Source organism: Vigna umbellata, chromosome 7 (assembly GCF_029865625.1).
Source record: "Vigna umbellata cultivar VRB3 chromosome 7, Vumbellata_1.0, whole genome shotgun sequence".
In the NCBI taxonomy this organism is placed as follows: domain Eukaryota; kingdom Viridiplantae; phylum Streptophyta; class Magnoliopsida; order Fabales; family Fabaceae; genus Vigna; species Vigna umbellata.
In genome coordinates this window covers 27831112-27858773 of record NC_142171.1, presented here as the reverse complement: position 1 = coordinate 27858773, position 27662 = coordinate 27831112, and the positions used below count along the sequence as shown (strand labels likewise).

Here is a 27662-nt window from a genome sequence, read left to right as displayed (position 1 = left end):
GCAGGGGCGTTAGTCACACCAAAGGGCATGACCACATACTCGTAATGGCCATATCTAGACCTAAAGGCTGTCTTCTGAACATCATCAGCCTTAACCAATATTTGGTGATAGCCGGACCGTAGATCAATCTTGGAAAACACAACTGCCCCATGTAGCTGATCCATCAAATCATCAATTCTGGGCAAAGGGTACTTATTCTTGATGGTTAATTTGTTAAGTTGCCTGTAATCCACACACAATCTTGAACTGCCATCCTTCTTCTTTACAAGTAATACAGGCGCACCCCAAGGAGAAACACTGGGCCGGATGAACTGCTTCTCCAACAACTCTTCAATCTGCTTTTTTAATTCAGCCAGTTCAGCTGGCGCCATGCGATATGGGGCTATAGAGATAGGCCCTGCCCCAGATATAATGTCTATGGAAAACTCTACCTCTCTTGGAGGAGGTAAGCCAGGAATCTCCTCAGGAAACACATCTAGAAATTCACTGACTACCGAGAGGTCTACGTCAGAATCTCCTTGCTTTACTTCCATGTATGATAGTATCAGGAAACAACATGCACCTTCTATTAGGTCTTGTCTCAACACACCAAGAGTTAGAGGTGTGTAATCCTCCTCATTGGGAAATACTAGCTTCTTCTCTCCACAATCAATAAGAATACGGTTGGCAGACAGCCAATCCATCCCTAGGATGACATCTAAACCCTGTAAAGGCAAACATATCAAGTTTACCTTGTACTGACGCCCCTCAATCACTACTGAACATCTAACACAAACTGTAGATGTCTTCACTATCCCAGAAGTAGGAGTAGATACAGTCAAGTCATACTGTAGCTCTCTCACTAGTAACCCCAACTCTCTAGCACAAGTCTCAGACACAAATGAGTGTGTCGCTCCAGAGTCAAACAAAACCATGCAAGATCTACCACCCAATACACAAGTACCGAAAATCAAATCACCTGAGCTAGCTGCTTCTGTCCCTGTCAGTGCATAAACACGTCCAGTGGCCTGAGGTCTGATGCCACCTCTGTGCTGAAATCTCCCTGCATGCTGCGGCTGGGAAGTAGCTCTCCTACCCATAGGGCAATCACGCTCATAGTGGCCCTCCTTGTGGCATCGGTTGCACCTCCGAAAATTAATCCTCTGGGGACATGAAGACAAGTAGTGCGGACCGCCACATCCATAGCATCTCACGCCACTCAGCGATGAGGACTGGTTCGGCTGAATAGAAGGTTGAGAAGATCCTCCAGAACTACGAGAAGAAGAAGATATGGAGTATGGTGCCTTCCTGGAACTGGACCCGCCTCTAGACATGGATGGTCCCCCAACCTTCAGTGGCTAGACCTGACGGCTCAGGTATCCCTCAGTTTCTCTCTTTGTCTTCTCCATATCCCTAGCCATCTCTACAAGAGCTGGAAACTCCCTCAGACGGTGACCTCTCACCAAGAGCTTGATGTCACCACGCAACCCGTTTTCAAATTTGCGGCATTGCCAATCTTCATCCACTGTCATGGTATTAAATCGGAGGAGATGTTTGAAACGATCAGTATACTCAGATACTGACATGTTTCCTTGTACTAGTTCCAAGAACTCCACTTCTTTAGTATATCTAAGAGTGTCAGGGAAGTATTCCCTATAGAACTTCTTCTTGAATAGGTCCCATGTGATAGGGGTTCTAGTTCCCTCCAAGATCACCCGTGCACTACTCCACCAGTGGCTTGCCTCTCCAGTCAATAGATATTCAGTATAAGTCAACCTGTTCTCATCAGGGCACCTCTTGGCATTGTAGACTCTCTCCATATCACGAAGCCACTGATCGGCTTCATCTGGTGAGCATTTGCCATCAAACTTGGCGGGATGATGCTGCAAGAAATTTTCCAAACTCCATTCTTGAGTTGGAATAATAACGGAAGAAACGCTTGGAGGAGTCCTAGCATTAGTCATAAATTCCATCAACTCCCTCTGAGTGTTCTCGGAAGACATTCTCGCGTTCTCTGCCGATACCCTTGCGGCTTCAAGATTTTGCAATGCAAAGGTATTCTGTTGAACCAATGCAGCATTCTGCTGTTGCAACGTCTGGAGCACCTCATTCAGCATCTGATTAGAGTCAAGTTGATCGACTCGCGGAGGAGAACGATGAGGAGACGTGGGTGCCATCTTCTGCCCACACAGAGAGAAAAACCATTAGATTGATTCAAGCTAACACAACTTCCTACACGAGACTAGAGTACGCAATCACAAACGAAGCACACTCATAACCTACAGGTTTCTAAGGAAGAAACTGCTCTGATACCATTAATGTAACATCCCGATTATGTAATAACAAATATTACATAATAAAGGCGTCATCATTCAAATATAGAGAACAGTCAGAATACGACGTGTAATTTAAATACGAAATTACAGTCATCCAAAATAAAAGAAACGGAAATTTAAACTTAAACAGTTTATAGATTCGAACACTACACGTGTTCAAATAGGAAATTCCTAAGAAGACTACTCCGCAGCCTCAGTATTCTCCAGCTCTTGCTCCAAAGGACTCTCCTCGACAATATCTGCTCCCATCCAAGTGGATGATCATCGCCAAAGAAACATACCCAAACAGCACATAACAAAACAATGCAAGGGTGAGCTAGATATAAAAGCATGTTATACATATAGCATAGGTAATCCATATAATCATACTTAGATTCGTATAAAGAACACTTAGAGCATACTCATTAAACCACAATTCACCCACTTACACGACATGCAAAAGTCATTCAAACATGATATACTAACATCACGATACTTGTTACTTTATACCCCGACTTGTTATTTGATAGACCGACTCGTCCGGACTAGAATGTATGTAGAGCTGGGGCGGGTTGTGCACTTGTGATGGCCTCTACTGCTTTGCAAAGCCATTGCCGAGGGGTTTCACCCGACCATACACAAGGTTAGTCCGTTACCGCGGAATAGACCTCCAGTGATAGCGCCTACCCTGGGACCTCCCTCTACTCCCACCACACGCGTCAATCCTCTCTAAGTGAGAATGAAAGACCGTTGGAGTGTAGGGATAACCCCCCATATGGAAGCCTCTTACATTCATTCTATACAATAACCGATCCCACCGAGAGATCTTAATTTCCGATTCAATCCGACCATTTTAAATCTCATGATATTTCTTTTGGATCATCAATGTACATCATAAACCACTTATACCCAAGTCATGAATAACCAGAAAGTACCGTATCATCACAGTCAATCCAACATACCTCATATTTTTCACATACTTTTCACATAAATGACATCACATGTTCCAAACATATACATTCCACATAAATCATGTCATACCATACCTTCCAAACATTTTACACATTTAATTCAACCCAGAACCAATGAACTTAGAACCCAACATTATACAGAACACTATTCATAGGATACTATTTGGACGAACGCTCAACATGCAACTTAAGGACGAACGCTCATACTATTTATTTAAGGACGAACGCCCATACTGGTTACTTAAGGACGAACGCTCACTCGACGAATGCTCACTGGACGAACGCTTAACTATTTGGACGAACGCTCAACATGCAACTTAAGGACGAACGCTCACTTGGACGAATGCTCACTGGGACGAGCGCCCTTTTCAAACACTAGGCCGAACACCATTTGTCGAACGTCACCAAAATGCTTTGGACGAACGTCATCTAAACCATTTGGACGAACATCGTCTAAACAATTTGAACGAATGCTTCTGGACGGACGCTATCTGAACGAACGCTAACACCCTTTGGACGAACGTCATAAATCGCTAATAAGACCGAACGTTCAGAGAGTTCAAACTTAAGATTTATCCAATTAGGACCGGACGCTCAAGATTCATAACTTATAATATCAGATAAAGGCCGAACGCTTAAACCGAACACCTCACTCAAAATGAATAATGTTGGAATGAACGATCACAATTAAAATCAAGCCAAGACCGAACGCTCACAATTAAAATCAAGCCAAGACCGAACGCTACACTCACATGGATATACGAACGCGAACGCTCGTCAAACTGAAGACCGAACGCTCAACATATTTTGGCCGATGAGCCATTTTGGACGAACGCTGACGTTCGCTAACCACAAAACCGAACGCTCTTAACGAATGGGACGAACGTCCCACATTCACTCACCAAATTGAACGTACGCGCGTTTCTGCAGAATTCTGCAGAAATCGCACCAGGTTTTCCCAGAACCCAGAAAACCCCAATTCTTCATCCCAAAATTTCCAGATTTGCATCAAACATAGTATATATCAACAATCAAGCAAAAGATCTAGCTCCCCTTACCTCTTGAAGACTTCCTTTGCTAAATCTTTGAATCTATCTTCTCCAAAACTTGCAGCAGCAAGGTTTCTTTCCCTCTCCGGCAACTCTGAACTTCACCTCCTTCACCAATTTTTTTCAGCAAGGGTTTCCTCCCTCATTTTAGAACCCAGCACCCCCTTATATCTTCCACGTCTGCAGCTTGTTGAATGTGCCAACCTGAGAGGGGAATCACGGACATCTTTGCTCCCCACTTCCAAATAAAACCAAGTCCCGTGACTGCCCAATTGTTTCCCCCAATTTCCAAATAAAACCAAAACTTACCTCTCCCTATGACAGCTAACGTTTCCCCCGTCCCATCTTAAAATAATATAAAAAAAAACAACTAGGTCCTTACAATAATTCCCTTCATGCTTTTATTAGTCTGAATTTTTTTTTCTTCATATCTGGTATCAACTCTCTTATGCTTTTGGGTTATATAGTTTTTGATGCTTTGTATTTTCTAAACATAGATTTGGTTTGATCTTCATATATTTTTTTATATGTTTCAACTTTTCTAAGACCAAAATTCATATTATATTTAACATAAATTTAAAAAAGATAAAATAAATGAATTTATGCAAAACAATTATTTTAGAAATTAGTTATTTAAATATTTAGTGAAAAAAATGTCAATTTTAATATTTATTGAAAAGTTGAGCTTGGAGGGAGCCATCTTATATTTCAATTTATTAAAATTTAAATATTTGAGTAAGCCAACTAATTTTATTAAGTGATTAACCCTTTGAGTTTGAAAATTGTCATAAATATTTTTCTAACGATTTCGTATCACCATATGTAATTTAGAGACTCAATTTATTTTTTACTTCGGATAGCTATTTAGAAATTTCAAAATAATTTAAGCTTTACTAAATCATAAATCAAAAGTGTGGTGGGTCTTACAAGTTATTGAAGAGAAAGGGTGCTAGATCATCGTCTCTCTGTATTTTGTATCATTGCGTTCTCTCCTAACCGTTGACCTCAATTCCACTGATGGCATTCGAGTCTTCTTCACCGTCAGCGAAATCTGAAGGGATATACGACGTGTTCATCAATTTCAGGGGAGTAGACACCCGCAAGAAGTTCGTTTCTCATCTCCATTCTTCGCTCTCAAAAGCTGGAGTCAAAACGTTCCTTGACGAAGAGAATCTTCTCAAAGGAATGGAGCTGCAAGAACTATTGCGAGCAATTCAAGTCTCTCAGATAGCAATAATAGTTTTCTCCAAAAGATACGCTGAATCTAGTTGGTGTCTTGACGAGCTTCAAAAAATCTTTCAATGCCGCCAATCTTGTGGCCTAAGAGTTGTGCCTGTATTTTACTATGTTGAACCGTCCGAAGTACGTCACCAGACGGGTGATTTTGGAGATGCGTTGACAGCAGCTGCAGAAAGTAGGTATGCAGGAGAACATCTGGAATTCGCGTTGTCGAGTTGGAGACGCACACTCACCGACGCTGCAAATTTGTCTGGGTGGAATGCGACGGATCAGAGGTAAATCAATCACCACTTGAATCTATTTGGAGAAAACTTCATTATAATTATTTTTAGAATTAAATATATTTTTTATTTTAAATTATTTTCAAAAATTATATTTTACTTTTAATCATATAGTTTATAAATATACTTTTAATATATGTTTTGTCCAATATATATATATATATATATATATATATATATATATATATATATATATATATATATATATATATATATATATATATATATATATATAAAGTGTTTTCTACATGACAAACAAAATTATACAATAGCATATAATATAACCTTTAGATATTATTTTTTGAGAGAATGTTTTAGAGAACTGTAATATAATTTAGCATGAAATATAATTTTCTTAAAATAGTTTGAGAATAAAAAATATGTCTAACCTTTTTTTTTTAATTTAAAACATATATTAAATCTAATTTATATATAAGTTAAAAAACAGATTTAATAAAAGTTTAAGAAAACTAATTCCTGTTAATTAGTTTATGGTTTAGTTCAGATTTAACTATATCTTGTAAATTTGGATGAAACATGTTATTTTATTTTTTCGTCATCCATTAACTTATTTATTACTTCTCCAATATCCTAGAATCCTAAATCCTTTGACAATTAAATGTAAGAGGTACTTAAAATTTAATTAATGATTAATTTATATACTCAACAAGCTACTTTTATGTTTTATGATTTTAATAAGGAGACATATATTTGAACTCCTTATTATTTAATTTGGTAATAGTGACCATTCTGTTTTATCTATAATTATTATTGCCCTTGAAGGACTGAAGCTGAGCTAGTGCGTGACATTGTTAACCACGTTATTGCCAATCTTGATTACAATGCCTTTTCTATCACCAAATTTCCTGTTGGATTAGATCATCCGGTGCAAGAAGTGATTAGATTTATTGAAAGAACCAAAAGCTCTTGTAAGATAGGGATATGGGGAATGGGAGGATCTGGTAAAAGTACCATTGCTAAAGTCATCTACAATAAACTTCATCGTTTATTCGAGAATAAAAGTTTCATCGAAAATATTAGAGAAGTTTGTCAAACAGATAGAAGAAGAGGGCTGGTTCGTTTGCAGGAAAAACTTCTTTCTGACATCCTGAAAGTAAAGGTGGAGATACAAAACATTGGTATCGGACAAGGTATGATTGACAACAGATTTATTGGAAAAAGGGCGCTCATTGTTCTTGATGATGTGAATGAGTTTGACGAACTAGAAGCACTATGCGGAAATACTCAGTGGATGGGTGAAAGAAGCGTAATAATCATTACAACTAGAGATCTGCATTTACTCAAGAAATTTGAAGTTAATTATGTTCATGAAATGAAGGAAATGGAAGCAAATGAGTCCCTTGAACTTTTTAGTAGGCATGCGTTCAGAGAAGCAAAACCAAGAGAAGATTTCAATGAACTTGCAAAAGATGCAGTTTCTTATTGTGGTGGACTACCTCTAGCTCTTGAAGTTCTGGGTTCTTATTTGAGTAATAGGACAATGACTGAGTGGAGAAGTGTGTTGTCAAAACTAAAAATAAGTCCCAATACCCAAGTCCAAGAGAAACTAAGGATAAGTTTTGACAATTTATGTGATCAAATGGAAAAAGAAATATTTCTTGATGTATGTTGTGTTTTTATTGGTAAGGAAAGAGGCTGTGTCACGGAGGTACTAAATGGCTGTGGACTATATGCTGATATTGGAATAACTGTCCTGTTAGAGCGTGGCCTCATAAAAGTCGAAAAGAACAATAAACTCAGAATGCATCATTTGCTACAAGACATGGGAAGAGAGATTATTCGTGAACTTTCAAGAAAAGAACCTGGGAAGCGCAGTAGATTATGGTTTCAAGAGGATGTCCGTGATGTATTGACAAATAGTACCGTGAGTACATTTTTTACATGCAGTTTTGAAAATTGAAAGAGTTTTCCTTTTCATGTGCATTACTAGCGTGGTTTGCCTAAACATCCGAGCTAACGATTGAGTTTTCTCAATTTTTGATTGGTCTTTTCATCACAGGGGACAGATTCTGTTGAGGGACTGGCTCTGAAATTGAATTTAAACAACAGAGAATGCTTTAAAGCTGATGCTTTTGAGGAAATGAGGAGTTTGAGACTGTTGCAACTTCATCATGTAGAACTCATGGGAGATTATGGCCATCTTTCTAAGCAATTGAGATGGATCTATTGGCAAGGGTTTCCTTCAAAGCACATACCTGACAACTTTTATCTGGAAGATGCAATTGCAATTAATTTCAAACACAGTAATCTTAGACAAGTGTGGAAAGAACCCAAGGTATGTAGTAGTTTCCCTTTTTTCCTAAACTAAAGTTAACACTTAACATTATTTCCATTTTTATTTTTCCTTATTTTTTTCAAAATACTATCTTTTTGTAGGCTTTGTTGATGTTAAAGTTCCTCAATCTTAGTCATTCCAAGTACTTGACTGAAACTCCTGACTTTTCTGGACTACCATATCTTGAAAAGCTGATTCTCAAATATTGTCCAAGTTTGCGCTGTGTACACAAGTCCATTGGAGATCTCTGTAATATTGTGTTGATAAATTTGAAGAATTGTACAGGCCTTAGCAGTCTTCCAAGAGAGATATATAAGTTGAAATCTTTGAAAACTCTCATCCTATCTGGTTGTAAGAAGATTGACAAATTGGAAGAAGATATAGCGGAGATGAACTCCTTGACAACTCTAATTGCTGAAAATGCTGTTGTGAAAGTTCCCTTTTCAATAGTAAGCTCCAAAAGGATTGGATATCTCTTTCCATGTGGGTTTGAAGGATTCTCCCATGATGTTTTACCATCTATTATTTGGTGCTGGTTGTCACCGACAATGAATCCCCTGTCTCGTATTCTTCCGTTATGTGGCATATCATCATCTCTAGTTTCCATGAATATGCAAAACATTGATTTGGGTGACCTAGCACCGATTCTTACCAACCTTTTAAATCTTCGAAGTGTTTGGGTGCAATGTGACACGGAGTTTCAAATAACTAAACAAGTAAGAAAAATTTTGAATGACGTACATCTCACTGAGTTAGGACTAGCATCCTGTACATCAGAAATTTCAGACAATTCCTTGAGATCGTATTTGATTGGAATTGGAAGCTACAAAGAAGAAGACTTCAATACTCTTAACAAGAGCATATCTAAGGTTCCTTCTTTTTCTATTTGTCTACTTCCCTTATCTATTAGTTTTAGATGTTACTTAAGAGAACATGAAATAATTCTAGGTATCAAAAGGAAACTTCAATACTCACCTTAGTTTAGCACCTTTTCCCTTCTATAATATCCACACAACTTCATTTAAAAATTGCATGTAGTAATTCTCAAGAAGCTAACTGATAATGCCCATATTATGCACTAGGAAACTGGTTTCCATTTCCTCCTGCTATTCTTGCTTTGTGTTTCTTGTAATATGAGTTAAGAGATGTTGTTTCTTAGTCAAAACGAGTATTGTCTTATTATTCGTCTGATTATAGCATTCTGCTTCATTAGTCTGTTTCTTGCTCTTGTGTGTTCAGTTTCATGTTGTGAAAGTCCTTGTTAACTGTTAAGTAAAATATAGTAAAGTTTAGACCCCTCAAAAGAAGAAATAATTGAGTGCGAGAAAGAGTCCTTGTTATGTTCGAAAAGTAGGCCAGAAAGAATAGAGTTGACACAGATGAAAGAACACAGAGAGCCAGAGCGAGAGGTTAGGGTTTTACTGGAAAGAAAGGGGTTCTTCGTTGTGTCTTGATTTGGATTCCAGTTTTAAAGGTGGAGTTGCTTTCTCCCTTGGATATTGGAAACATTGGTTGAACCTCATACATTGTGTTGTTCTCCTTTTTTCTTTGTTAATCTCTTACATCATTTTTCCGGAATTAAGTCCTGCTGGCATAGGTGATTTCTCGGAATTTCTTTTCTCTTCCTTTTGGCAACAAAAGACCTGTCATAAGCATAAATTGATCCTGATGATCTTCTATTGATTTATATTTAACAAAACTAGAAACCAAATTTGTTTTAATTTACTATTATAGTTGTGTTTTAATATATGGTATACATCGTGATGTTCTGAAACATGCATGTTTGTAATTTGGAATGACAAGATAATGACTGAAGAAGTACATTTGAATAGCACAATTGCATAAATGACTATATTCTGCTGATGCTGCAGGAATTGGCAACCAGTGGATCTTGTCATGTTTTGCTGCCAGGAGGCAATTATCCTTTTTGGTTGGCTCATACGGGTGAGGGACATTCAGTGTATTTCACTGTGCCTCAGGATTGGGAAATTAGGGGAATGGCTCTGTGTGTTGTGTATTTAGCAACACCTGAAACAGTAGCAACTGAGTGTCTTATTAGTGTAGTAATGGTTAATTACACAAAGTACACCATCCAGTTATACAAGCGAGACACAGTCATTTCCTTTAATGATGCAGATTGGCAGGGCATAATATCTCATTTGGAAGCTGGAGACAAGGTGGAGATTTTTCTGTCTTTTAGGAATGAATTGGTGATAAAAAACACAGCCGTCTATCTCATAAGTTATGAATTCATTGACATGGAAGTGAAAGCTGTTAGTAATCCACCTGTTATGAAGGTTTATAGCAGGAAGAGGAATCTTAAGGATCAAGAAAGCAGCCGGAAGAGACAATGGTAACAGTATTAGAATCATAAAGATTTGTTTATAATGACACTAATGAGTCATCGGAATATAATGACACTTACTAGAAAAGCTGATTTTCTCTTTTTGGATGACAATTATCCATTGATTTTTACCAAATAAATTGTTTCTGCTAGGAAGAGACAAAAGTCACAGGCAGAACTTCAAGTATTAGAAAATGGTTTTTAAACCTAACTTTCGGTAAAAGAAAATTTAAAATTGGTTTATAAAATGAGTTTTAAACAAACTTATATAATATATTTTAATTTTATATAGAATTTTTAACGCATCTCTCCACATCAAAGACTTTATATAATATATTTTAATTCTACGTAGAATTTCTAACGCATCTCTCCACATCAATGACTTGGCACCTTGAAGATTAGATTAGAAAAGGTTGAATTAGACCTAAACTCTTAGCATCAAAACTTATCCAAATAAACTCTCGTTAAGCATATGCTTGAATTTCGATAATAGTTCTTTCAAATTTTCAGGGCTCTCTTCAATAAATTTAAAGGATGCTCCATTTTAATTACATTCATCATTCCCAACTCAACGTAAACGTAAACGTAAAAAGCTTTCGCCTCATTTCGTAACCCTGTTCTCAAAGCCTTTAAGAATGCCACCATTTTGGATAATGTGGTATCTGCATTAATTTCAATGACTCGACCATCCTGCTGCACCTCTATTACGTGTTGCCGCAAATCTGTTGAGAACTTGCCCAAACTTTTAAGCCATTCAAATCCCAGAATTACTTTCATCCCTACCAATTCAAATAGAAAGAAATCCTGCACTATCTTCAAATTGGGCAGCTGCAACTCCATTCCTATACAAACTCCTGGCCTCCCAACCTTTGACCTAACCTCCACACCTTAGTCTCTTCTACTGGAATATTCACCTACTCAACTAGACTTTGTGACAAAATATTATGACAGGCACCCGAATCCACCATAACTATAACCTTCTTTCCCGTTATTATCCCCATAATTTTAGGCAATTTTTTGAAGTCATTCCCGCTATGCTACTAGCATGTAGATGCAGATTCATCTGCCCCTCTTCTTCCTCTCTTGATTATCCTCTCGTCTTCCTCACCTCACCTATTAGAATCACATGAAGTTGTTTATTATGACACATGTGGCTTTATTACTCATTTTCCGCCTTCTAATTTTTACACAACAATGCAATTTGATTTTTCCAAAAAAAGAAGCTCATGGAATTCCAAGATCCATTGGGTCACACGGATAAGGTTTTTATTAGTTCTTACTAGTAACACTTGTTTAAGTCTCAAGGAACTATCTTGTCAATGGGATCGACTTATCATCGACAAACAAACTAAGAATTTAAACAAGACATTGGAAATGTATTTAAGGTGTTATATATGCTGATGAGAATCTTAATTCTGGGATTTATATGCTGTTTTGGTCCAATATTGGTATAATATTGTTAGTATTTTGAGTTTGTGAAAGGAATAACCGATGGGATAGAGAAAATGTAGAGATAGTGGAATGTAGAGAAAATGTGGAGATAGTGAAATGTGGAAGTAGTAGTTGGAATAAGTGTTGTAGTTGTCTTAGTTGTAGTAGATATTGGCTTGCTTCTAAAGGTAGAGTACATGGGTCTTTATAGACCTATAGATTATTCTAGAACATACTAGCCACAACTTATATGGAATGTTCTAGATTTTTACCTATGTAGAATGTTCTTGATTTTGTTTTTCCTATCTTAGGAATTTCTAAAATATTCTAGAATATGTGTTATATTTCAGTTCTTCTATCTTAGGAGCTTCTACATTCTTCTAGAATTTGCATTACACTTTAATACTCGTTATTAAAGCAAATTTGGTAACTCTAAGCATAGTGTGTAGCACTTCCAATCTTGGTCGTGGTAATGCCTTCACAAAAACCTACAATTCGGTCTTATGTTGGACAATACTCAAGTCAAATTTGTTTAATTGTCTCTTCATCTCGAATGAAATGATACTTAATAGCTATGTGTTTTGTTCTTTGATGATGGACTGGATCTTTCGCTATTGCTATTGTCAATTCATTGTCGCAATAAATAATAGTTGGCCTGTCTTGTGGTTCACTCATTTCTTCATAACTAGGTGGTGCGTTGAAATGATGGCACCACACACGTTAAAACACGGTCATCCGAGCAAGACACTATAGGATGTGTTGGTCCACGAGAAGATACCTGACCCTTTTCTCAGTGTTGTCCTGACTGACACCTAACGATCTGCTCATTGTAGGGAACAATAAGGTTCTCCGACAAGTCATATGTTGGAAAATCTTCCAGTATAGGAGGTTGACCAAACTCACTTGGTCAATCAACACTTTGCTTACCCCATATCTTACTATTTTGACAATGATTGGCTTGCTTCTAAAGGTAGAGTACATGGGTCTTTATAGACCTATAGATTATTCTAGAACATACTAGCCACAACTTATATGGAATGTTCTAGATTTTTACCTATGTAGAATGTTCTTGATTTTGTTTTTCCTATCTTAGGCATTTCTAAAATATTCTAGAATTTGTGTTATATTTCAGTTCTTCTATCTTAGGAGCTTCTACATTCTTCTAGAATTTGCATTACACTTTAACACTCGTTATTAAAGCAAATTTGGTAACTCTAAGCATAGTGTGTAGCACTTCCAATCTTGGTCGTGGTAATGCCTTCACAAAAACTTGCAATTCGGTCTTCTGTTGGACAATACTCAAGTCAAATTTGTTTAATTGTCTCTTCATCTCGAATGAAATGATATTTAATAGCTATGTGTTTTGTTCTTTGATGATGGACTGGATCTTTCGCTATTGCTATTGTCAATTCATTGTCGCAATAAATAATAGTTGGCCTGTCTTGTGGTTCACCCATTTCTTCATAACTAGGTGGTGCGTTGAAATGATGGCACCACACACGTTAAAACACGGTCATCCGAGCAAGACACTATAGGATGTGTTGGTCCACAAGAAGATACCTGACCCTTTTCTCAGTGTTGTCCTGACCGACACCTAACGATCTGCTCATTGTAGGGAACAATAAGGTCATCCGACAGGTCATCTATTGGAAAATCTTCCAGTATAGGAGGTTGACCGAACTCACTTGGTCAATCAACACTTTGCTCACCCCATATCTTACTATTTTGACAATGATTACCATCGAATCATTTTGATCAAGATCTGACGCTTGGAAGTTTGTGTCCGTGAACGTGATTGGCGACATTGTTTTACACAGCTTGTTTACCAAATGAACCGGTTGACGAACATCTTGAGGTGCTCCTTTGGACCGGTCGTCCCATCATACACCTTGAAGTTGGGTGGGACAAACTGCTCTAAGATATGGGTTTCCATGATGGCAGGGACAAATAGTAGCATCCTGGTTGTATGCTCTGTTTTCACCGGGTGGTGTTCTTTCCTAACTATTGTGCTCTCCTCCTTTACGATTTTCACCATCTTGTCCTTGGCCTTAGTACCCATGATCTGATCCGTTCTAATTGAGTTAGAATGTTTAGTAGTTTGCTCCACATGAACAATTTTATCTTCATCTTCCTCCCTTACTACTCTAGCTACATTTTTAGCCCTTAGGATGGCTAACTCATCCTCGTACCGTTATTGCATCTTCAACATCTGTTGATTTTTGAGCTCATGTTCCTCGTGGTCACAATTGGGTATACTTCTAGATCTTTTGGTCCCACGGTGGATGCCAAAATGTTTCAGTTGTAGGGTCGAGGATCTCTATAAACACTCCTTCACACTTTCCTCTGAGTCAGCTTAGGTTATCTTGAGTATCCCTAGTCAAATTCCCTCCTTAGCTTTGGTGTCCAAACTCCAAACCGTACGGGCGTCACAGTGAAATCTTAAATTCACAATAAATGTAATCTCCTACCTTCTTATCTTTATCCTCTATTTATAAGTTTCGAAATGAGCTTATGATTAACACTTATCAATAATCTAATTAGAGACAACGTTTTAAGGTACTTGCAATTAGAAGTTGTCAGTCCTTTTGACCCTGTTTAATCGCCCATCTCCATTACCGTACAATCATACAATATAATTATCAATAATTTTAATATCATTAATAAATTTTTGAGTATAACTTAATTCTAATATCATTAATAAATTTTTGAGTATAACTTAATTCTGTGAAATCATTTTATGAGGTTTACCTACTCTTCAACCAATAATTAGAGAATATATATATATATATATATATATATATATATATATATATATATATATATATTAATTAGTGTATATTTACCATTAACCACACATACACTAAACAATTGTTAAATCCAATCCTCTTCATTTTTAAAATATTTGTCACACTCCTTTTAAATTGGATAAATTTTGACGACTTAAATATATATGAATCAGCATACCTACTCTCAGTAGCAGAGCTTTAGATATGAGGAGGCCTTTGTTCTACAATTCTTTGTCCATCATAAATAACTTTTTTAATTTTAATACATTTTACATTCTCGTAAATAAAAAGGATGGTTATCATTTTAAATTATTTCTTGATCAATTAGTGCCTACACTCGTTTCATCGTACTTTTAGTTTACTAAAACTATTTCTATTACTTATTTATTTTTAATGTGTAATTTATATTTTAAATTTAAATTGTTTTGATATTGATTGGTATAAGATTGTATAGGTCGTTTTTATAACTTATTATACGTGAAGTCAATTACATTGACAATACCAGTTCAAAAAAAAAACAAAAAAACAAAAGCGAGTACGATAAATCATTGGAAGTATCAAGTTAATTTAATACAAAAAAACTTCAAATTTTGTAAACTTAACTTGAGTTAGTTAGGGATTATTGATGAAGTATACATGAAGGAAATTAAACCTCTTAGTTTGATAGAAGGATGGAGGATATGGAATATGATAAATACAATAAGTTAAAATATGAAATGACCATTCTAACCTTATATTTTATAGTATATAAAATCATGTAAAAGATAAAATACAATTTAAATTATTTATTTTCTATTATATCACAATTTTTTTTTTTATATTTTTTATTTCTACTCTATCAAATAATAAAATATTCATTTTTATTTCTAATGTATTCGTATTTTCACGTCAGAGTTCTTTCTACTATTCTAATCATATCATAAAGAGAATTGTCCAAATTCTATTTTAGCTATTCATTCAGAAGACTAAAAAGTTCTGGGTCTTCTCTCAGCATTTCTGCATTATTGGGTTCCCTTCTCCAACGGTTGACCTGAACTGGTGTGATGGACTTCACATCTTCGCCGTCGTTCTCGAAAGCGAAACACCAACGGATTCACGACGTGTTCATCAACTTCAGGGGAGAAGACACCCGCAGGAAGTTCGTTTCTCATCTCCACTATGCTCTCTCAAACGCTGGAGTCAACACCTTCTTTGACGAGGAGAATCTTGTCAAAGGAATGCAGCTTCAAGAACTCATGCGAGCAGTAGAAGGATCTCAGATAGCGATCGTTGTTTTCTCCCAAACCTACACTGAATCAACTTGGTGCCTTGATGAGCTTGAACAAATCATCAAATGCAACCAAACCCAGGGCCAGAGTGTTCTCCCTGTATTTTACGAGATTGACCCATCCGATGTACGTCATCAGAAAGGTGATTTTGGAAAATCGTTGGAAGAAGCTGCACGCAGAACCTATTCAGGAGAACAACTGGAGCGTGCCTTGTCCCGGTGGAGCCGTGCACTCAACAAAGCTGCAGGTATCTCTGGTTGGGATGTCAAAAATTTCAGGTAAACCAATGACTCCTTCGTAATTTCTTTGGTTTGAGACTGAATGAAGGATATGTTAGTGAGTGTTTTATAATTGTTGTTGAACTTGAAGGAATGAAGCTGAACTAGTAAGACAAATTGTTGACCGCGTTCAGAAGTTACTGGACTACGAAGTCTTGTCTATTACAGAATACCCTGTTGGACTAGAATCCCGTGCGCAAGACGTGATTGGACTCATTGAAACTCGTTCCACCCAAGTCTGTATGATAGGGATTTGGGGTATGGGGGGATCGGGGAAAACTACCGTTGCAAAAGCTGTCTACAATCAGATTCATCGTAGATTCATGGATAAAAGTTTCATTGAGAATATTAGAGAAACTTGTGAAAATCATGGTAGAGGGTATGTTCCTTTGCAAGAACAGCTTCTTTCAAATGTTCTGAAAACGAAGGTGGAGATACATAGCGTTGGGATGGGGACGACTATGATCGAGAGCAGACTTGATGGAAAAACCGCACTTATTGTACTTGATGATGTGAATGAGTACAACCAATTAAAAGCTGTCTGTGGAAATCGTAAGTGGATTGGTCAAGGAAGTGTAATAATCATTACAACTAGAGATGTTGGTCTCCTTACTAGACTTGATGTTGATTATATTTATGGGATGGATAAAATGGATGAAGACGAGTCGCTTCAGCTTTTCAGTTTTCATTGTTTTGGAGATGCAAAACCAAAAGAAGACTTCAGTGAGCTTTCAAGAAACGTTGTTGCTTATTGTGGAGGACTACCTCTGGCTCTTGAAGTGCTTGGTTCTTATTTATTTGACAAGACGTCAAAGAAAGTGTGGGAAGGAGTATTGTCGATACTAGAAAAAATTCCCAATGATGAGGTTCAGCGGAAATTAAGAATAAGCTTTGATAGTTTAAGCAATCACATGGAGAAGGATATATTTCTTGATGTATGTTGTTTCTTTATAGGTAAAGACAGAGGTTATGTCACAGAAATACTAAATGGTTGTGAACTATGTGCTGACGTTGGAATACCGGTTCTCATAGAACGTAGCCTCATAAAAGTAGAAAAAAACAACAAACTTGGAATGCATCCTTTGCTACAAGAAATGGGAAGAGAGATAATTCGTGAAAACTCAAGAAAGGAACCTGGGAAGCACAGTCGATTGTGGTTTCAAAAGGAAGTAGTTGAAGTATTGACAAAGAATACTGTAAGTACATTTCCTGTGCACGGTTTTCATTTTCTTTTAAAAGTGTTTTCTTTGCCGTGTTCAATATAACTGTAGTTAGGCTCAGCTGGGCCAACAAAAAACGTTTCTCGATTTATTTCCCTCTGCTCTTTACATCACAGGGGACAGAAGATATTGAGGGATTGGTTTTGAAAATGCATTTAACCATCAGAGATTGCTTCAAAGCCGATTCTTTCCAGAAAATGGAGAGATTGAGACTGTTGCAACTCCATCATGTACAACTTGATGGAAATTATGGGTACCTTTCTAAGCAACTGAAATGGATCTCTTGGCACGGCTTTCCTTCAAATTGTCTGCCAAACAGCTTTTGTATGAATGATGTAATTGCGATTGATTTAAAGTACAGTCATCTTCGATTCGTCTGGAAACAATCCCAGGTATTTATAACATGTTTTTCTTGTAAAAGTTATAGGTTGATTACAATAGAAATAGTAATTGTTTCTATTTGCTACTATTTCATTTTTTTATTTTATTCTCTAATATTTGTCAAAAAAAAAAAATCTTGTAGGATTTGAAGTGGCTAAAAGTCCTTAATCTGAGTCACTCCAGGTACTTGACAGAAACCCCTGACTTTTCTAGACTACCAAGTCTTGAGCAGCTCATTCTCAAAGATTGTCCAAGTTTATTAGCGATACACAAATCCATTGGTGATCTCTGTAATATTTTATTGATAAATTTGAAGGATTGTACAAGCCTAAACAATCTCCCCAAAGAGATATATAAGTTGAAATCTGTGAAAACATTTATCCTTTCTGGTTGTTCAAAGATTGACAAATTGGAAGAAGATATAGCACAGATGGAATCCTTGACAACTCTAATTGCTGATAATACTGCTGTGAAACAGGTCCCCGTTTCAATAGTAAGCTCGAAAAGCATTGCATATATATCCTTATGCGGATTTGAAGGACTGGCACGAAATGTTTTTCCTTCTATCATCCAGTCTTGGATGTCACCAACAATGAATCCCCTGTTATTTATTCGTCCGAATTCTGGCACCTCATGTTCTCTGGTTTCCATGAATACACAGAATAATACTTTGGGTGAACTTGCACCAATGCTTAGAAGCCTTCCAGATCTTCGAAGTGTTTTGCTGCGATATGAGACAGAGTCTCAACTATCTAAACTTGTAGAAACCTTTCTGGTTGAACATGTTATAAATGTTGCAGAATTAGGAATTTCAAGGCATCACTTGAGGTCATCTTTGATTGGAGTTGGAAGTTACAAAGCACACTTTGATATTCTCAACGATAAAATATCTAAGGTTAATTCCTTCTCTAGATTTTACCTTTCTCTACTATACCGTCAATTTTAGCTACTAATTAAGAGAACCTGAAATAATCCTTATGATGCGTCTAAAAGAAAATTCAATGAGTATTTGTTAGATTCTCATTGAACGTAAAAGAAAGTTGAAAGATCTCCTGAGACATAAACAGAAATGCATTATAGATTCATATTGATCTGCTGTTGATATATATACAGAACTAAACTATTAACCAAATTTGTATGAATTAGTTATCATTACCGAGTTTTAATTTATGCAATAAGTGATCAGGGATTCGATCTTCAGGTTTCTGTGTATAGAAAAATATTCGTTAAAAGACGAGTCTCATATATGAATATCATTCAATATTTCAAAAACTTAGTCATGAGTTTGGGATGAGAAAATGGGAGTTATGGGAAAAGAGATCAAATTTAGGTTCTTATATCTCTGAACTAAAACTAAAGCTTGATGAATTTTCTGCATTCATAGTATATCTGCCATTGCATTATTAATACACATCCTTCTACAGGTTAAATTATGTGTTACTATAGACCATCATCATAATAAGCTCCTCTAAATTTCACACTAATTCCCACTAATGGTCTTTAGTGCCATTACAAAATTTTAAATGTAGAAAAGTAATTAACTATCACTAATGTAACCTTAAATCCTCATTATATGCATCATTATTTACACATGAAAGCATGAATTATTCACCTTCTCTTGTAGTTTTTAATCTTCCCATATGGCAATTAACCGCTTAATTAAAAGTATAATTTGCCTCCCCCAAAAAGTTGTACAATTCATTTCTATTTTTATTAGAAATGCTCATTTTGTAATTTTGGAATGATAAAAGAATTATTGCAGGGTTAGGAGTCCATTGCATAATGACTAAGATTGTTTTCTCATGTTACAGGGATTGGTAACCAATGAGGCTTGTGAAGTTTCACTTCCAATTGACAATAAACCTTATTGGTTGGCCCATACAGGTGAGGGACAATCGGTGTTTTTCACTGTGCCGGAGGACTGTGGCATGAAGGGAATGACTTTGTGTATTGTTTATTTATCAAACCCCGAAATCAAGCCCACCGAATGTCTTACTAGTGTCTTAATTGCTAATTACACAAAGCGCACCCTGCAGATACACAGGCAAGAAACAGTGATTTCATTTAATGATGAAGATTGGCAGGGGATAATATCACATTTGGCAGGTGGAGACAAGGTGGAGATTTTTGTGACTTTTGGTCATGACTTGGTGGTCAAGAAAACGGCTGTCTATCTGATGTATGGTGAATCGAACGATATAGAAAGTGGGCCGACGAATTGTGAATCGAATGATGTAGAAATTGAGCCGCCGCATTGTGAATCAAATAATATCGAAATTAAGGCAATATGTATACCAAATGATATTGAAAGTAAGCCGATGCCTTGTGAAGCAAATGCTATCAAAATTGCGGCCATGAATTCCGAATCAAATGTCTTGGAAATGAAGTCTGATCCTAAGCCAAACAGAAATGGATGCATTAGATTCTTCAAGAAATTTGCAATGTGTGACTGGTAAGTCATATTCATATCCCTTTTATGGGAACAATTCTCAATCCCTTGTGCTCTGGAATTAAATCGTAGTGTCCTTGATTGTATTCAAATTCTTTGGATTTTGAGTACCTTATAGTGGGAAAATTCATGTTTATTTTCCCCTGTTTCTCACTCTAACCGTTATGCCTCTTTTGTTGTCCTTGATTTTTTTGTTGTATTCTCCTTTTAGTAGTTATTTATGAAAATTGTTTTCTTGTAAATTGCTCACCCACACAACTTCATGAATTGATGTCCACGTTTTTTCTTCTACACTTGTTTGCACAAAGTGTTAAACATAACTTTTGAAGGAAATGAACGTCTAGGGCTTCTAGGCAAAGGTTGTAAGCATATGTCTAACAAACGTGATTTAAGATTCAATAGCAACAGCCGTTATTTTACCTTAAAAAAATTCAAAATCAGTCAGTAAACCAAATATGGTTTCTATGAATGGTTGGTTATGTCTTTTGGTTTAAGTAATGCTTAGAACTTTCTTGAGATTAATGAATCATGTATGTATTGAGAGATTTCGTAGAAAAATTTGTTGTGTGTACTTTGATGATGTTTTTATCCATAGCACTTCACTTCAATTGCATGATCATTTAAAATCTATCTTGTGTGAGCTTAGAGAAGAACAATTGTATGTCAATCTTGAAAAAAACATCTTTTGTAAATGTACTAACCATGTTACGTTTTTTTTTCTTCAAAAGGAACACAAGTGGATGAGGAAAAGGTTCAGACTATTAAAAAAGGGCCTATACCTAACTCCATGACTGAAGTGAGAACTTTCCACGACTTAATAAGTTTCTATACGAGATTTGTGAAGAATTTTAGCACATTGGCAACACCGTTCAAAAAAGTGCACAAGAAAAATGTAGGTTTCTAATGGGAAGTGATAATTAATGGATCATTGTATTTTTCTTTATTGAATCTTTGTAATTATTAACTTAAGTGAAATGTATTTTCCTTTATTGAATCTTTCTAATTATGATGCAAATTTTTTTTATCAAGGAAACTATATGAGTTTCATTCAGAAATATTAGAGTGTAACTCTTTTATCTTAGTAAGAGTGATTCTTCTAAGTTTTTAAGTGATTCAAGAATCCTTTGGCTGTACCAACGAACTTTGACATCCTTTTTGAGTTGTCTCTCTTTGAAAGAGTGATTATTTCCTTCCACTTTTCATGTCCATATCATGTTCTTTCTTCACCAGAATTCATAAAATGTTCTGTCTAGATTCATCTTGTGGTCATAATTCAATTTCTATTCACCAAAATTGAGTGATATTTTAGCCTAAATTGACGTTCAAAATGAGCACTTTCATCTTGATTTGGAATCACCTTAATATAAATTATATACCTCAAGATATCGATGTTTCTAACAATTTTCCTAACTTTGAATTTTTCAACACTTTTCAATCCACATCGCCACTAATTTTCTAAATTTCCCATAAGGTTTTAATTCTAAAGATCCTAACTGAGCCTTTGTTCAAATAGGGTTTTCATCATTTTGTTACCAGAGCTCTAGTTTAAGGGTTTGATTGTCAAATCGGTAACGGGTTGGATATGGATAATGCCTACCTGCTATCTGACCCATAACAAAAAATTCAACCTGCTACCTGTCCCGTTTAAAAAATACTCACGAGTTTTAAAAAACTCATAACTATCGATACCTGCCAATATCTAAAAAAAATAATTTATAGATTTTTAAGATAAAAAATAAAATTACAAAAAGAATATAAAATATATGTAAATTAAATTAATTATAAATTAAATTTTAATTTTCATTAAATTTAATCTAATAAAATATAAAGTAAATTTTATTTTAATATTTTGTGATAACGGACCAACTTATTTATAAACTGATATTAAATTACTTGCTACTCATTATCCACAGTATCTCCTTACTATCCCTCCAGATTTTATGAATATCCAAAAGGATATTTTTGACATCCCCATTCCAAATCGAATGTTTTCTTTTTCTAATTTCTTTTGTTTTAGACATAATTTCAGTCTTCATTCTCATATATTGATATTACGGTTTCTTTTATTTTCTTTTAATAATTGCAACAAAATGATATCAAAATAATGTTATAAAAGTGTCTATCATATAATTTTGTATTCCAAATAAAACTGGAAATTACATTTACTTTGCGTTTCTAATAAAACGAATGACACTTCTTTTTACTTTTATAAAATGATAGTCAACTTCCTAAATTTTAATAAAGTGACATCTAATTCTTTTATTTTATTTATTTTAAAAATAATTTCATGTGTGTGTGACGTTTCTCTTACCTAAATTGTATTTATACTTTCTAAATTTTTTTTCATTATCAGAGTGGCCTCTTTAGATATAAGTTAATGTTAAAATAAAATGTTTTGTTATTCTTTTAAAATTTAAAGAGATACGTGCCCAACATAAAAAGAGACAATGTAATGCTTTTAAAATAAAAAGTAAAGTTAACATGTAAATTTCGAAGAACGGAAAAAATTTAATACTTATATATTAGTGTAATACTTTTATTCTGTAGTTCAAAGTCGCTGTTGGTCTACTTTCTTAAATGGCTAATGGTCTACTATAAAATATATATTAAGCTTTGGCAACTTTGAATGCTTTTGTGTCTGTACAGTGGTCAACTCTTCACTGTGTTGCATTATTTGCTTTCTCTTCCAACACTTCATGACGTTATCAATTCCTTCCATGGAACTTGTCTCATCGACTTCCAAACTCCCACGGATGTACGACGTTCTCATCAACTTCACCGGAGAAGATATCCGTAGGAAATTTGTTTCTCATCTCGATTATGTCCTCTCTTCTGTTGGATTAACTACTTTCCTTCAGCACGACAATGCAGTGCAGCCAAAACACATCCAAGAGCCTATTCTGAATCTTTGTCGGGTAGCAATTGTTGTTTTCACCGAAACCTATTCTCAATCTGCTTGCTGTCTTCATCAGCTCCAACAAATCATTGAATGGCACGAAACTTACGGCCGACATGTTTTGCCCGTATATTACGAAATTCAGCCATCCGATGTACGTCTCCAGAAGGGTGACTTTGGGAAAGCCTTCAGAGAAACTGCACATCAAACATTTTCAGCACAAGAACTGGAGCATGGCATGTTCAGGTGGAGTCACGCAATCACAAAAGCTGCAAATTTCTTTGGATGGGATGATTGCAATTACAGGTAAATCGCTCACTCAATAAGCATATTTTAAGCTTTTGTTTGAATTTAGGTAATACATGACTTCCTCATTAATTGCTATTGCACTTGAAGGAGTGATGCTGAACTAGTGGACACAATTGTTAAGAGCATTATTAATTTACCAGTCTTGTCTGCTACAAAATTTCCAGTTGAATTACATTCTCTCGCGGAAGAAGTGATTCAAATTATAAAAGATAAATCAACGGGACTTTGTAGGATAGGGATATGTGGAATGGGAGGATCGGGTAAAACCACCCTTGCCAAAGCCATCTACAGTCAAATTCATGGTACATTTGTGGAGAAAAGTTTTATTGAAGATATTTCAGAAGTTAGTCGGACGAGAGGGGATGTACATTTACAACGACAGCTTCTTTCAGATGTCCTGAAAACAAAGGTAGAGATACATAACGTTGAAATGGGAAGAAGTATGATTCTGGAAAGACTTTATCGGAAAAGGGTGCTCATTGTACTTGACGATGTGAATGAACATTGTCCATTAGACCTATGGGAAAGTAGGGCATGGTTCGGTGAAGGAACAGTAATAATCATTACAACAAGAGATGAAAGGCTGCTAAGGAAACATGAAGTTCGTTCAGTTTATCGGATAGATCCAATGAATGAAAACAAGTCCCTTGAACTTCTTAGTTGGCACGCATTTAGAGAAGCAAAACCAAAAGCAGAATACATTGACCTTGCAAAAAGAGTAGTTTCTAGATGTGGAGGACTACCTCTAGCTCTTGAAGTCATTGGAAGTAGTTTATTTGAAAGGACGAAAGAAGAATGGAAGAGTGTAGTGTCAAAATTAGACAATATTCCCCCACATGAAGTTCTACAAAAATTGAAAGTAAGCTTCGACAGTTTGCATAATCAAATGGAAAAAGATTTATTCCTTGATGTATGCTGTTTCTTTGTTGGTAAAGGCAAAGCTTATGTTCGGAAGATTCTAAATGGCTGTGGAGTAGACGCTGATAGTGCAATAAGAGTTCTCATAGAACGTAACTTCATCAAAGTTAAAAAGAACAAGAAATTTGGAGTGCATCCTCTGCTACGAAAAATGGGAAGAGAAGTTATTCTTGAAATTTCAAGAAAGGAACCTCGAAATAAGAATCGGCTGTGGCTTGATAAGGATATGCATCACGCACTATTAGAGAATACTGTAAGAACATTCTTAATCTAAGGTTTTGAAACTTCTTTTGAAAGTGATTGCTTTCTCATGTCGAATATATTATTTTTTCTTAGCTCTTTTCATCAAGGGAGAACAAAATCATTCACAGATGGCCTATGGAAGAGGATTTATTTGAACGTTATCCTCCTTTAGAGATAAGTGGCCCATTAACATTGGTGAAAATCACTAGAGATTCTGAGTTCCATCCTAAGAAACTGAAATGGATCAGTAGGCAAGGGTTTCCTACAGAATACCTACCTAACGAACTTTATCTGCATGATGCTATGGTGATTGATTTAAAATACAATCTTCTTCGATTCTTCTGGATGGAACCTCAGGTTTTTATTAAGCGCCATTTTCTTTTGAAACTTAACTAAAATCATATATAATACTTGTTTCCACTTATAACTATTTTATTTCATCATTTTCTTTTCTAACATTTTATCAAAAAACTATCTTCTTGAAGGTTTTGGTGTCCCTAAAAGTCCTTAATCTCAGTCACTCCATGTACTTGACAGAAACCCCTGACTTTTCTAGACTACCAAGTCTTGAACAGCTCATTCTCAAAGATTGCCGAAGATTGCGTCAAGTACACCAATCTATTGGATGCCTCTGCAATCTTACACTTCTAAATGTGAAGGATTGTACAAGTCTAAACAATCTCCCAGAAGAAATATATAGGTTGAAATCTTTAAAAACTCTCATTCTCTCTGGCTGTTCAAAGATAGACCTAATTGAAAAAGATATAGGGCAAATGGAATCCTTGATAACTCTAATTGCTGAAAATACAGCTGTGAAACAAGTGCCTTTTTCCGTTGTAAGCTCAAAATGCATTGGACATATTTCCCTACATCATTTTGAGGGATTGTTATATAATCTTCTCCCTTCTATCATTCGGTGTTGGATGTCGCAAACAGTGAATCCCCTATCTTATATTCATTCCTTTTGCATGGATAAGGAGCATAATAGTGGGGATGACATTATTCCACTATTTAACACCCTTGCAAATCTTCGAAGCGTTTTGGTGCAATGTGACACCGAGTTTCCACTATCTAAGCAAGTAAGAATTACTATGGTGGAATATGTTGTAAATATTTCAGAATCAGGAATTTCAAAGCATCACTTCAGATTTTCTTTGATTGGCTTTGGAAGACACAGAGAATTCTTCAATACTGTGAGCGATAGCGTATCTCAGGTTCTTCCATAGCTCTCTTATTTCTTTATTACCTTCACCATTAATTTAGCTATTAATTAAGAGAACATAAATAAAACGAAACTAGAATATGGAACTTTTAAAACCCTTTACTTCTGTCTGATGTTTGTAATCAGCTAACCGAGTCATTATACTTATACTAAGTACTAGGAATTGATTTCCACTTCCTTTCTTTGCTTGATTCGTGGTTGTTTTATTCCCAATGATTGTAGAATTATAAACTGAAAGAGATGAAAATATAAATGCATTCTAAATCTCTAAGGACATGATGGTGATATATACAGAACAAAACTAACTAGGTTTGTTTAAATTAATTATCAATGATGCCTTAATTATGTTTCACATTTTTGTTAGATTATAAATGCTGAATTCATAATATTTATGATAAAATAATGATTGCAGATGGCAATTTGAACAGCAAAATTACATAAATAATTAAGCTTTTCATCTAATGGTACAGGTATTGGCAAGCAGTGAGTCAAGTGATGTTTCTCTCCCTGGCGGCAATGATCCTTATTGGTTGGCCCATATGGGTGAGGGACATTCTGTTTCTTTCACTTTGCCTCAGGATCGTGTCATGAAAGGAATCGCTTTGTGTGTTGTTTATTTTTCAACCTCCAAAATCATCGAACCTAAAGTTGCCACTGTCTTAATTGTTAATTACACGAAGTGCACATTACAAATGCACAACCATAGCTCAGTAGTGTCCTCTAACGATGAAGATTGGGATTTCATAAGTTCAAATTTAGAATCTGGAGACAAGGTGGAGATTTTTGTGACTTCTGGTCATGGATTACTGATCAAGAACACAGCTGTCTATCTTATATATGGTGAATCAAATGACTTGGAAATGGAGCCTTGTCCTGAGCCAAAGAAAAATGGTTTAAATAAATTCATTAAGAAAATGTTAATATGTGACTTCTGTTAAGTTAATGTTCTTTTTTGAGAACAGAAAAGGAGCTGGAACCAAAGAAAAATTCCTAAGGATCTCTGGTAATGAGACTTCTGGTAAGTCATTCATCTTCTTTGAGAACAGAAGGATCCCTTGTGTTATGAAATTAATCTTGGTGTTCTTGATTGCAATTTACTTTTTTAAATCCTTTCATTGGTTTTTTTAGAGTTAAGAAATTCTTGTTTATTTTACCTGTTTCTCACTAGTTACATTGTGCTTCCTTGGCTTTACTGGAGTTTTTTATTGTATTTGTTTTCTCGTTGCTACTTTTGTCAACTCTTTTCCCTTTTAACAAACATTTCATCAAAACATCCTCGTAAATAAAAATTGCATCATGAAATAAATATAGCTGTGGTTCGATATTTTGCTTAGTGTTTTTTTGTATCAGTTGGGAAGTCTCTATTTTTGTTTCAACATGATAAGCATTATGACCTCAAGTTTAATTTCATTTCTTCTTATTTTCGCTTATTCTATTTGTCAATCTTTGCAGTGGTTGACTAAACATATTACACGTTAAGATACACAACCATTGCATAGTAATTTCATTTTATGAGAAGACTAGCATGGCATAATATCAGATTTACAATGTGGAGACAAGGTGGAGATTTTTATGACTTTTGATCATGGATTGTTGGTTAAGAAGACAGTCAGGTATCTGATGTATGGTGAGCCAGAGAAATATTTCCTCATTAGATTCATAAAGAAAATTGTAATGTGACTTGTGGTAAGTCATTTATCTTCTTGTGAACATCAGAATCATTTTAATTAAGGAATTAATCCTAGTATCCTTCATTCCTATTTATTTATTTTCCATCTTTTCCTTGC

The 27662-nt window shown here is 35.6% G+C and overlaps 3 protein-coding genes and 1 pseudogene across 5 annotated transcripts; 3 read left to right on the top strand and 1 right to left on the bottom strand.

The window, feature by feature from the left end:
• Positions 1–1337: 1337 nt before the first annotated feature.
• Positions 1338–4465, bottom strand: LOC148195634 (uncharacterized). The gene is made up of 2 exons (XM_088094272.1): positions 4324–4465; positions 1338–2554 (listed from the first exon to the last, which is right to left on the bottom strand). The coding sequence occupies exon 2, from the start codon at positions 2154–2156 to the stop codon at positions 1338–1340; it is 819 nt and encodes a 272-aa protein (XP_087950398.1). The 5' UTR covers positions 2157–2554; positions 4324–4465.
• A 720-nt stretch (positions 4466–5185) lies between these two features.
• Positions 5186–10588, top strand: LOC124824439 (disease resistance protein RPV1-like). The gene is made up of 5 exons (XM_088094271.1): positions 5186–5828; positions 6618–7719; positions 7855–8130; positions 8232–8999; positions 10002–10588. The coding sequence occupies exons 1-5, from the start codon at positions 5332–5334 to the stop codon at positions 10485–10487; spliced, it is 3129 nt and encodes a 1042-aa protein (XP_087950397.1). The 5' UTR covers positions 5186–5331; the 3' UTR covers positions 10488–10588.
• Positions 10589–15632: 5044 nt separating this feature from the next.
• LOC124824448 (disease resistance protein RUN1-like) lies at positions 15633–21281 on the top strand. 2 transcript variants are annotated; one of them, XM_088094316.1, is made up of 6 exons: positions 15633–16237; positions 16329–17433; positions 17574–17849; positions 17981–18733; positions 19650–20290; positions 21016–21281. In XM_088094316.1, exons 1-6 carry the CDS (start codon positions 15735–15737, stop codon positions 21029–21031), a joined length of 3294 nt encoding a protein of 1097 aa, XP_087950442.1. In that variant the 5' UTR covers positions 15633–15734; the 3' UTR covers positions 21032–21281. The 2 variants fall into 2 exon arrangements, with proteins under 2 accessions (XP_087950442.1, XP_087950443.1); XM_088094317.1 differs by lacking the exon at positions 21016–21281 and having other exon boundaries at positions 19650–20294.
• Positions 21282–22917: 1636 nt separating this feature from the next.
• On the top strand, positions 22918–26864 carry LOC124824450 (TMV resistance protein N-like; annotated as a pseudogene). The gene is made up of 5 exons (XR_015780735.1): positions 22918–23489; positions 23580–24663; positions 24747–25010; positions 25139–25867; positions 26346–26864. The product of XR_015780735.1 is annotated as a TMV resistance protein N-like (transcript).
• Positions 26865–27662: the final 798 nt, after the last annotated feature.

Bases quoted from the DNA above. Each gene is read 5' to 3' on its own strand.
- LOC124824448 (XM_088094316.1), top strand. From the start codon at position 15,735: ATGGACTTCACATCTTCGCCGTCGTTCTCGAAAGCGAAACACCAACGG. The intron at 17,434-17,573 runs GTAAGTACATTT...TTTACATCACAG, and splicing joins AAGTATTGACAAAGAATACT to GGGACAGAAGATATTGAGGG. The intron at 18,734-19,649 runs GTTAATTCCTTC...CTCATGTTACAG, and splicing joins TCAACGATAAAATATCTAAG to GGATTGGTAACCAATGAGGC.
- LOC124824439 (XM_088094271.1), top strand. From the start codon at position 5,332: ATGGCATTCGAGTCTTCTTCACCGTCAGCGAAATCTGAAGGGATATAC. The intron at 5,829-6,617 runs GTAAATCAATCA...TTGCCCTTGAAG, and splicing joins TGGAATGCGACGGATCAGAG to GACTGAAGCTGAGCTAGTGC. The intron at 7,720-7,854 runs GTGAGTACATTT...TTTTCATCACAG, and splicing joins ATGTATTGACAAATAGTACC to GGGACAGATTCTGTTGAGGG.
- LOC148195634 (XM_088094272.1), bottom strand. From the start codon at position 2,156: ATGGCACCCACGTCTCCTCATCGTTCTCCTCCGCGAGTCGATCAACTT.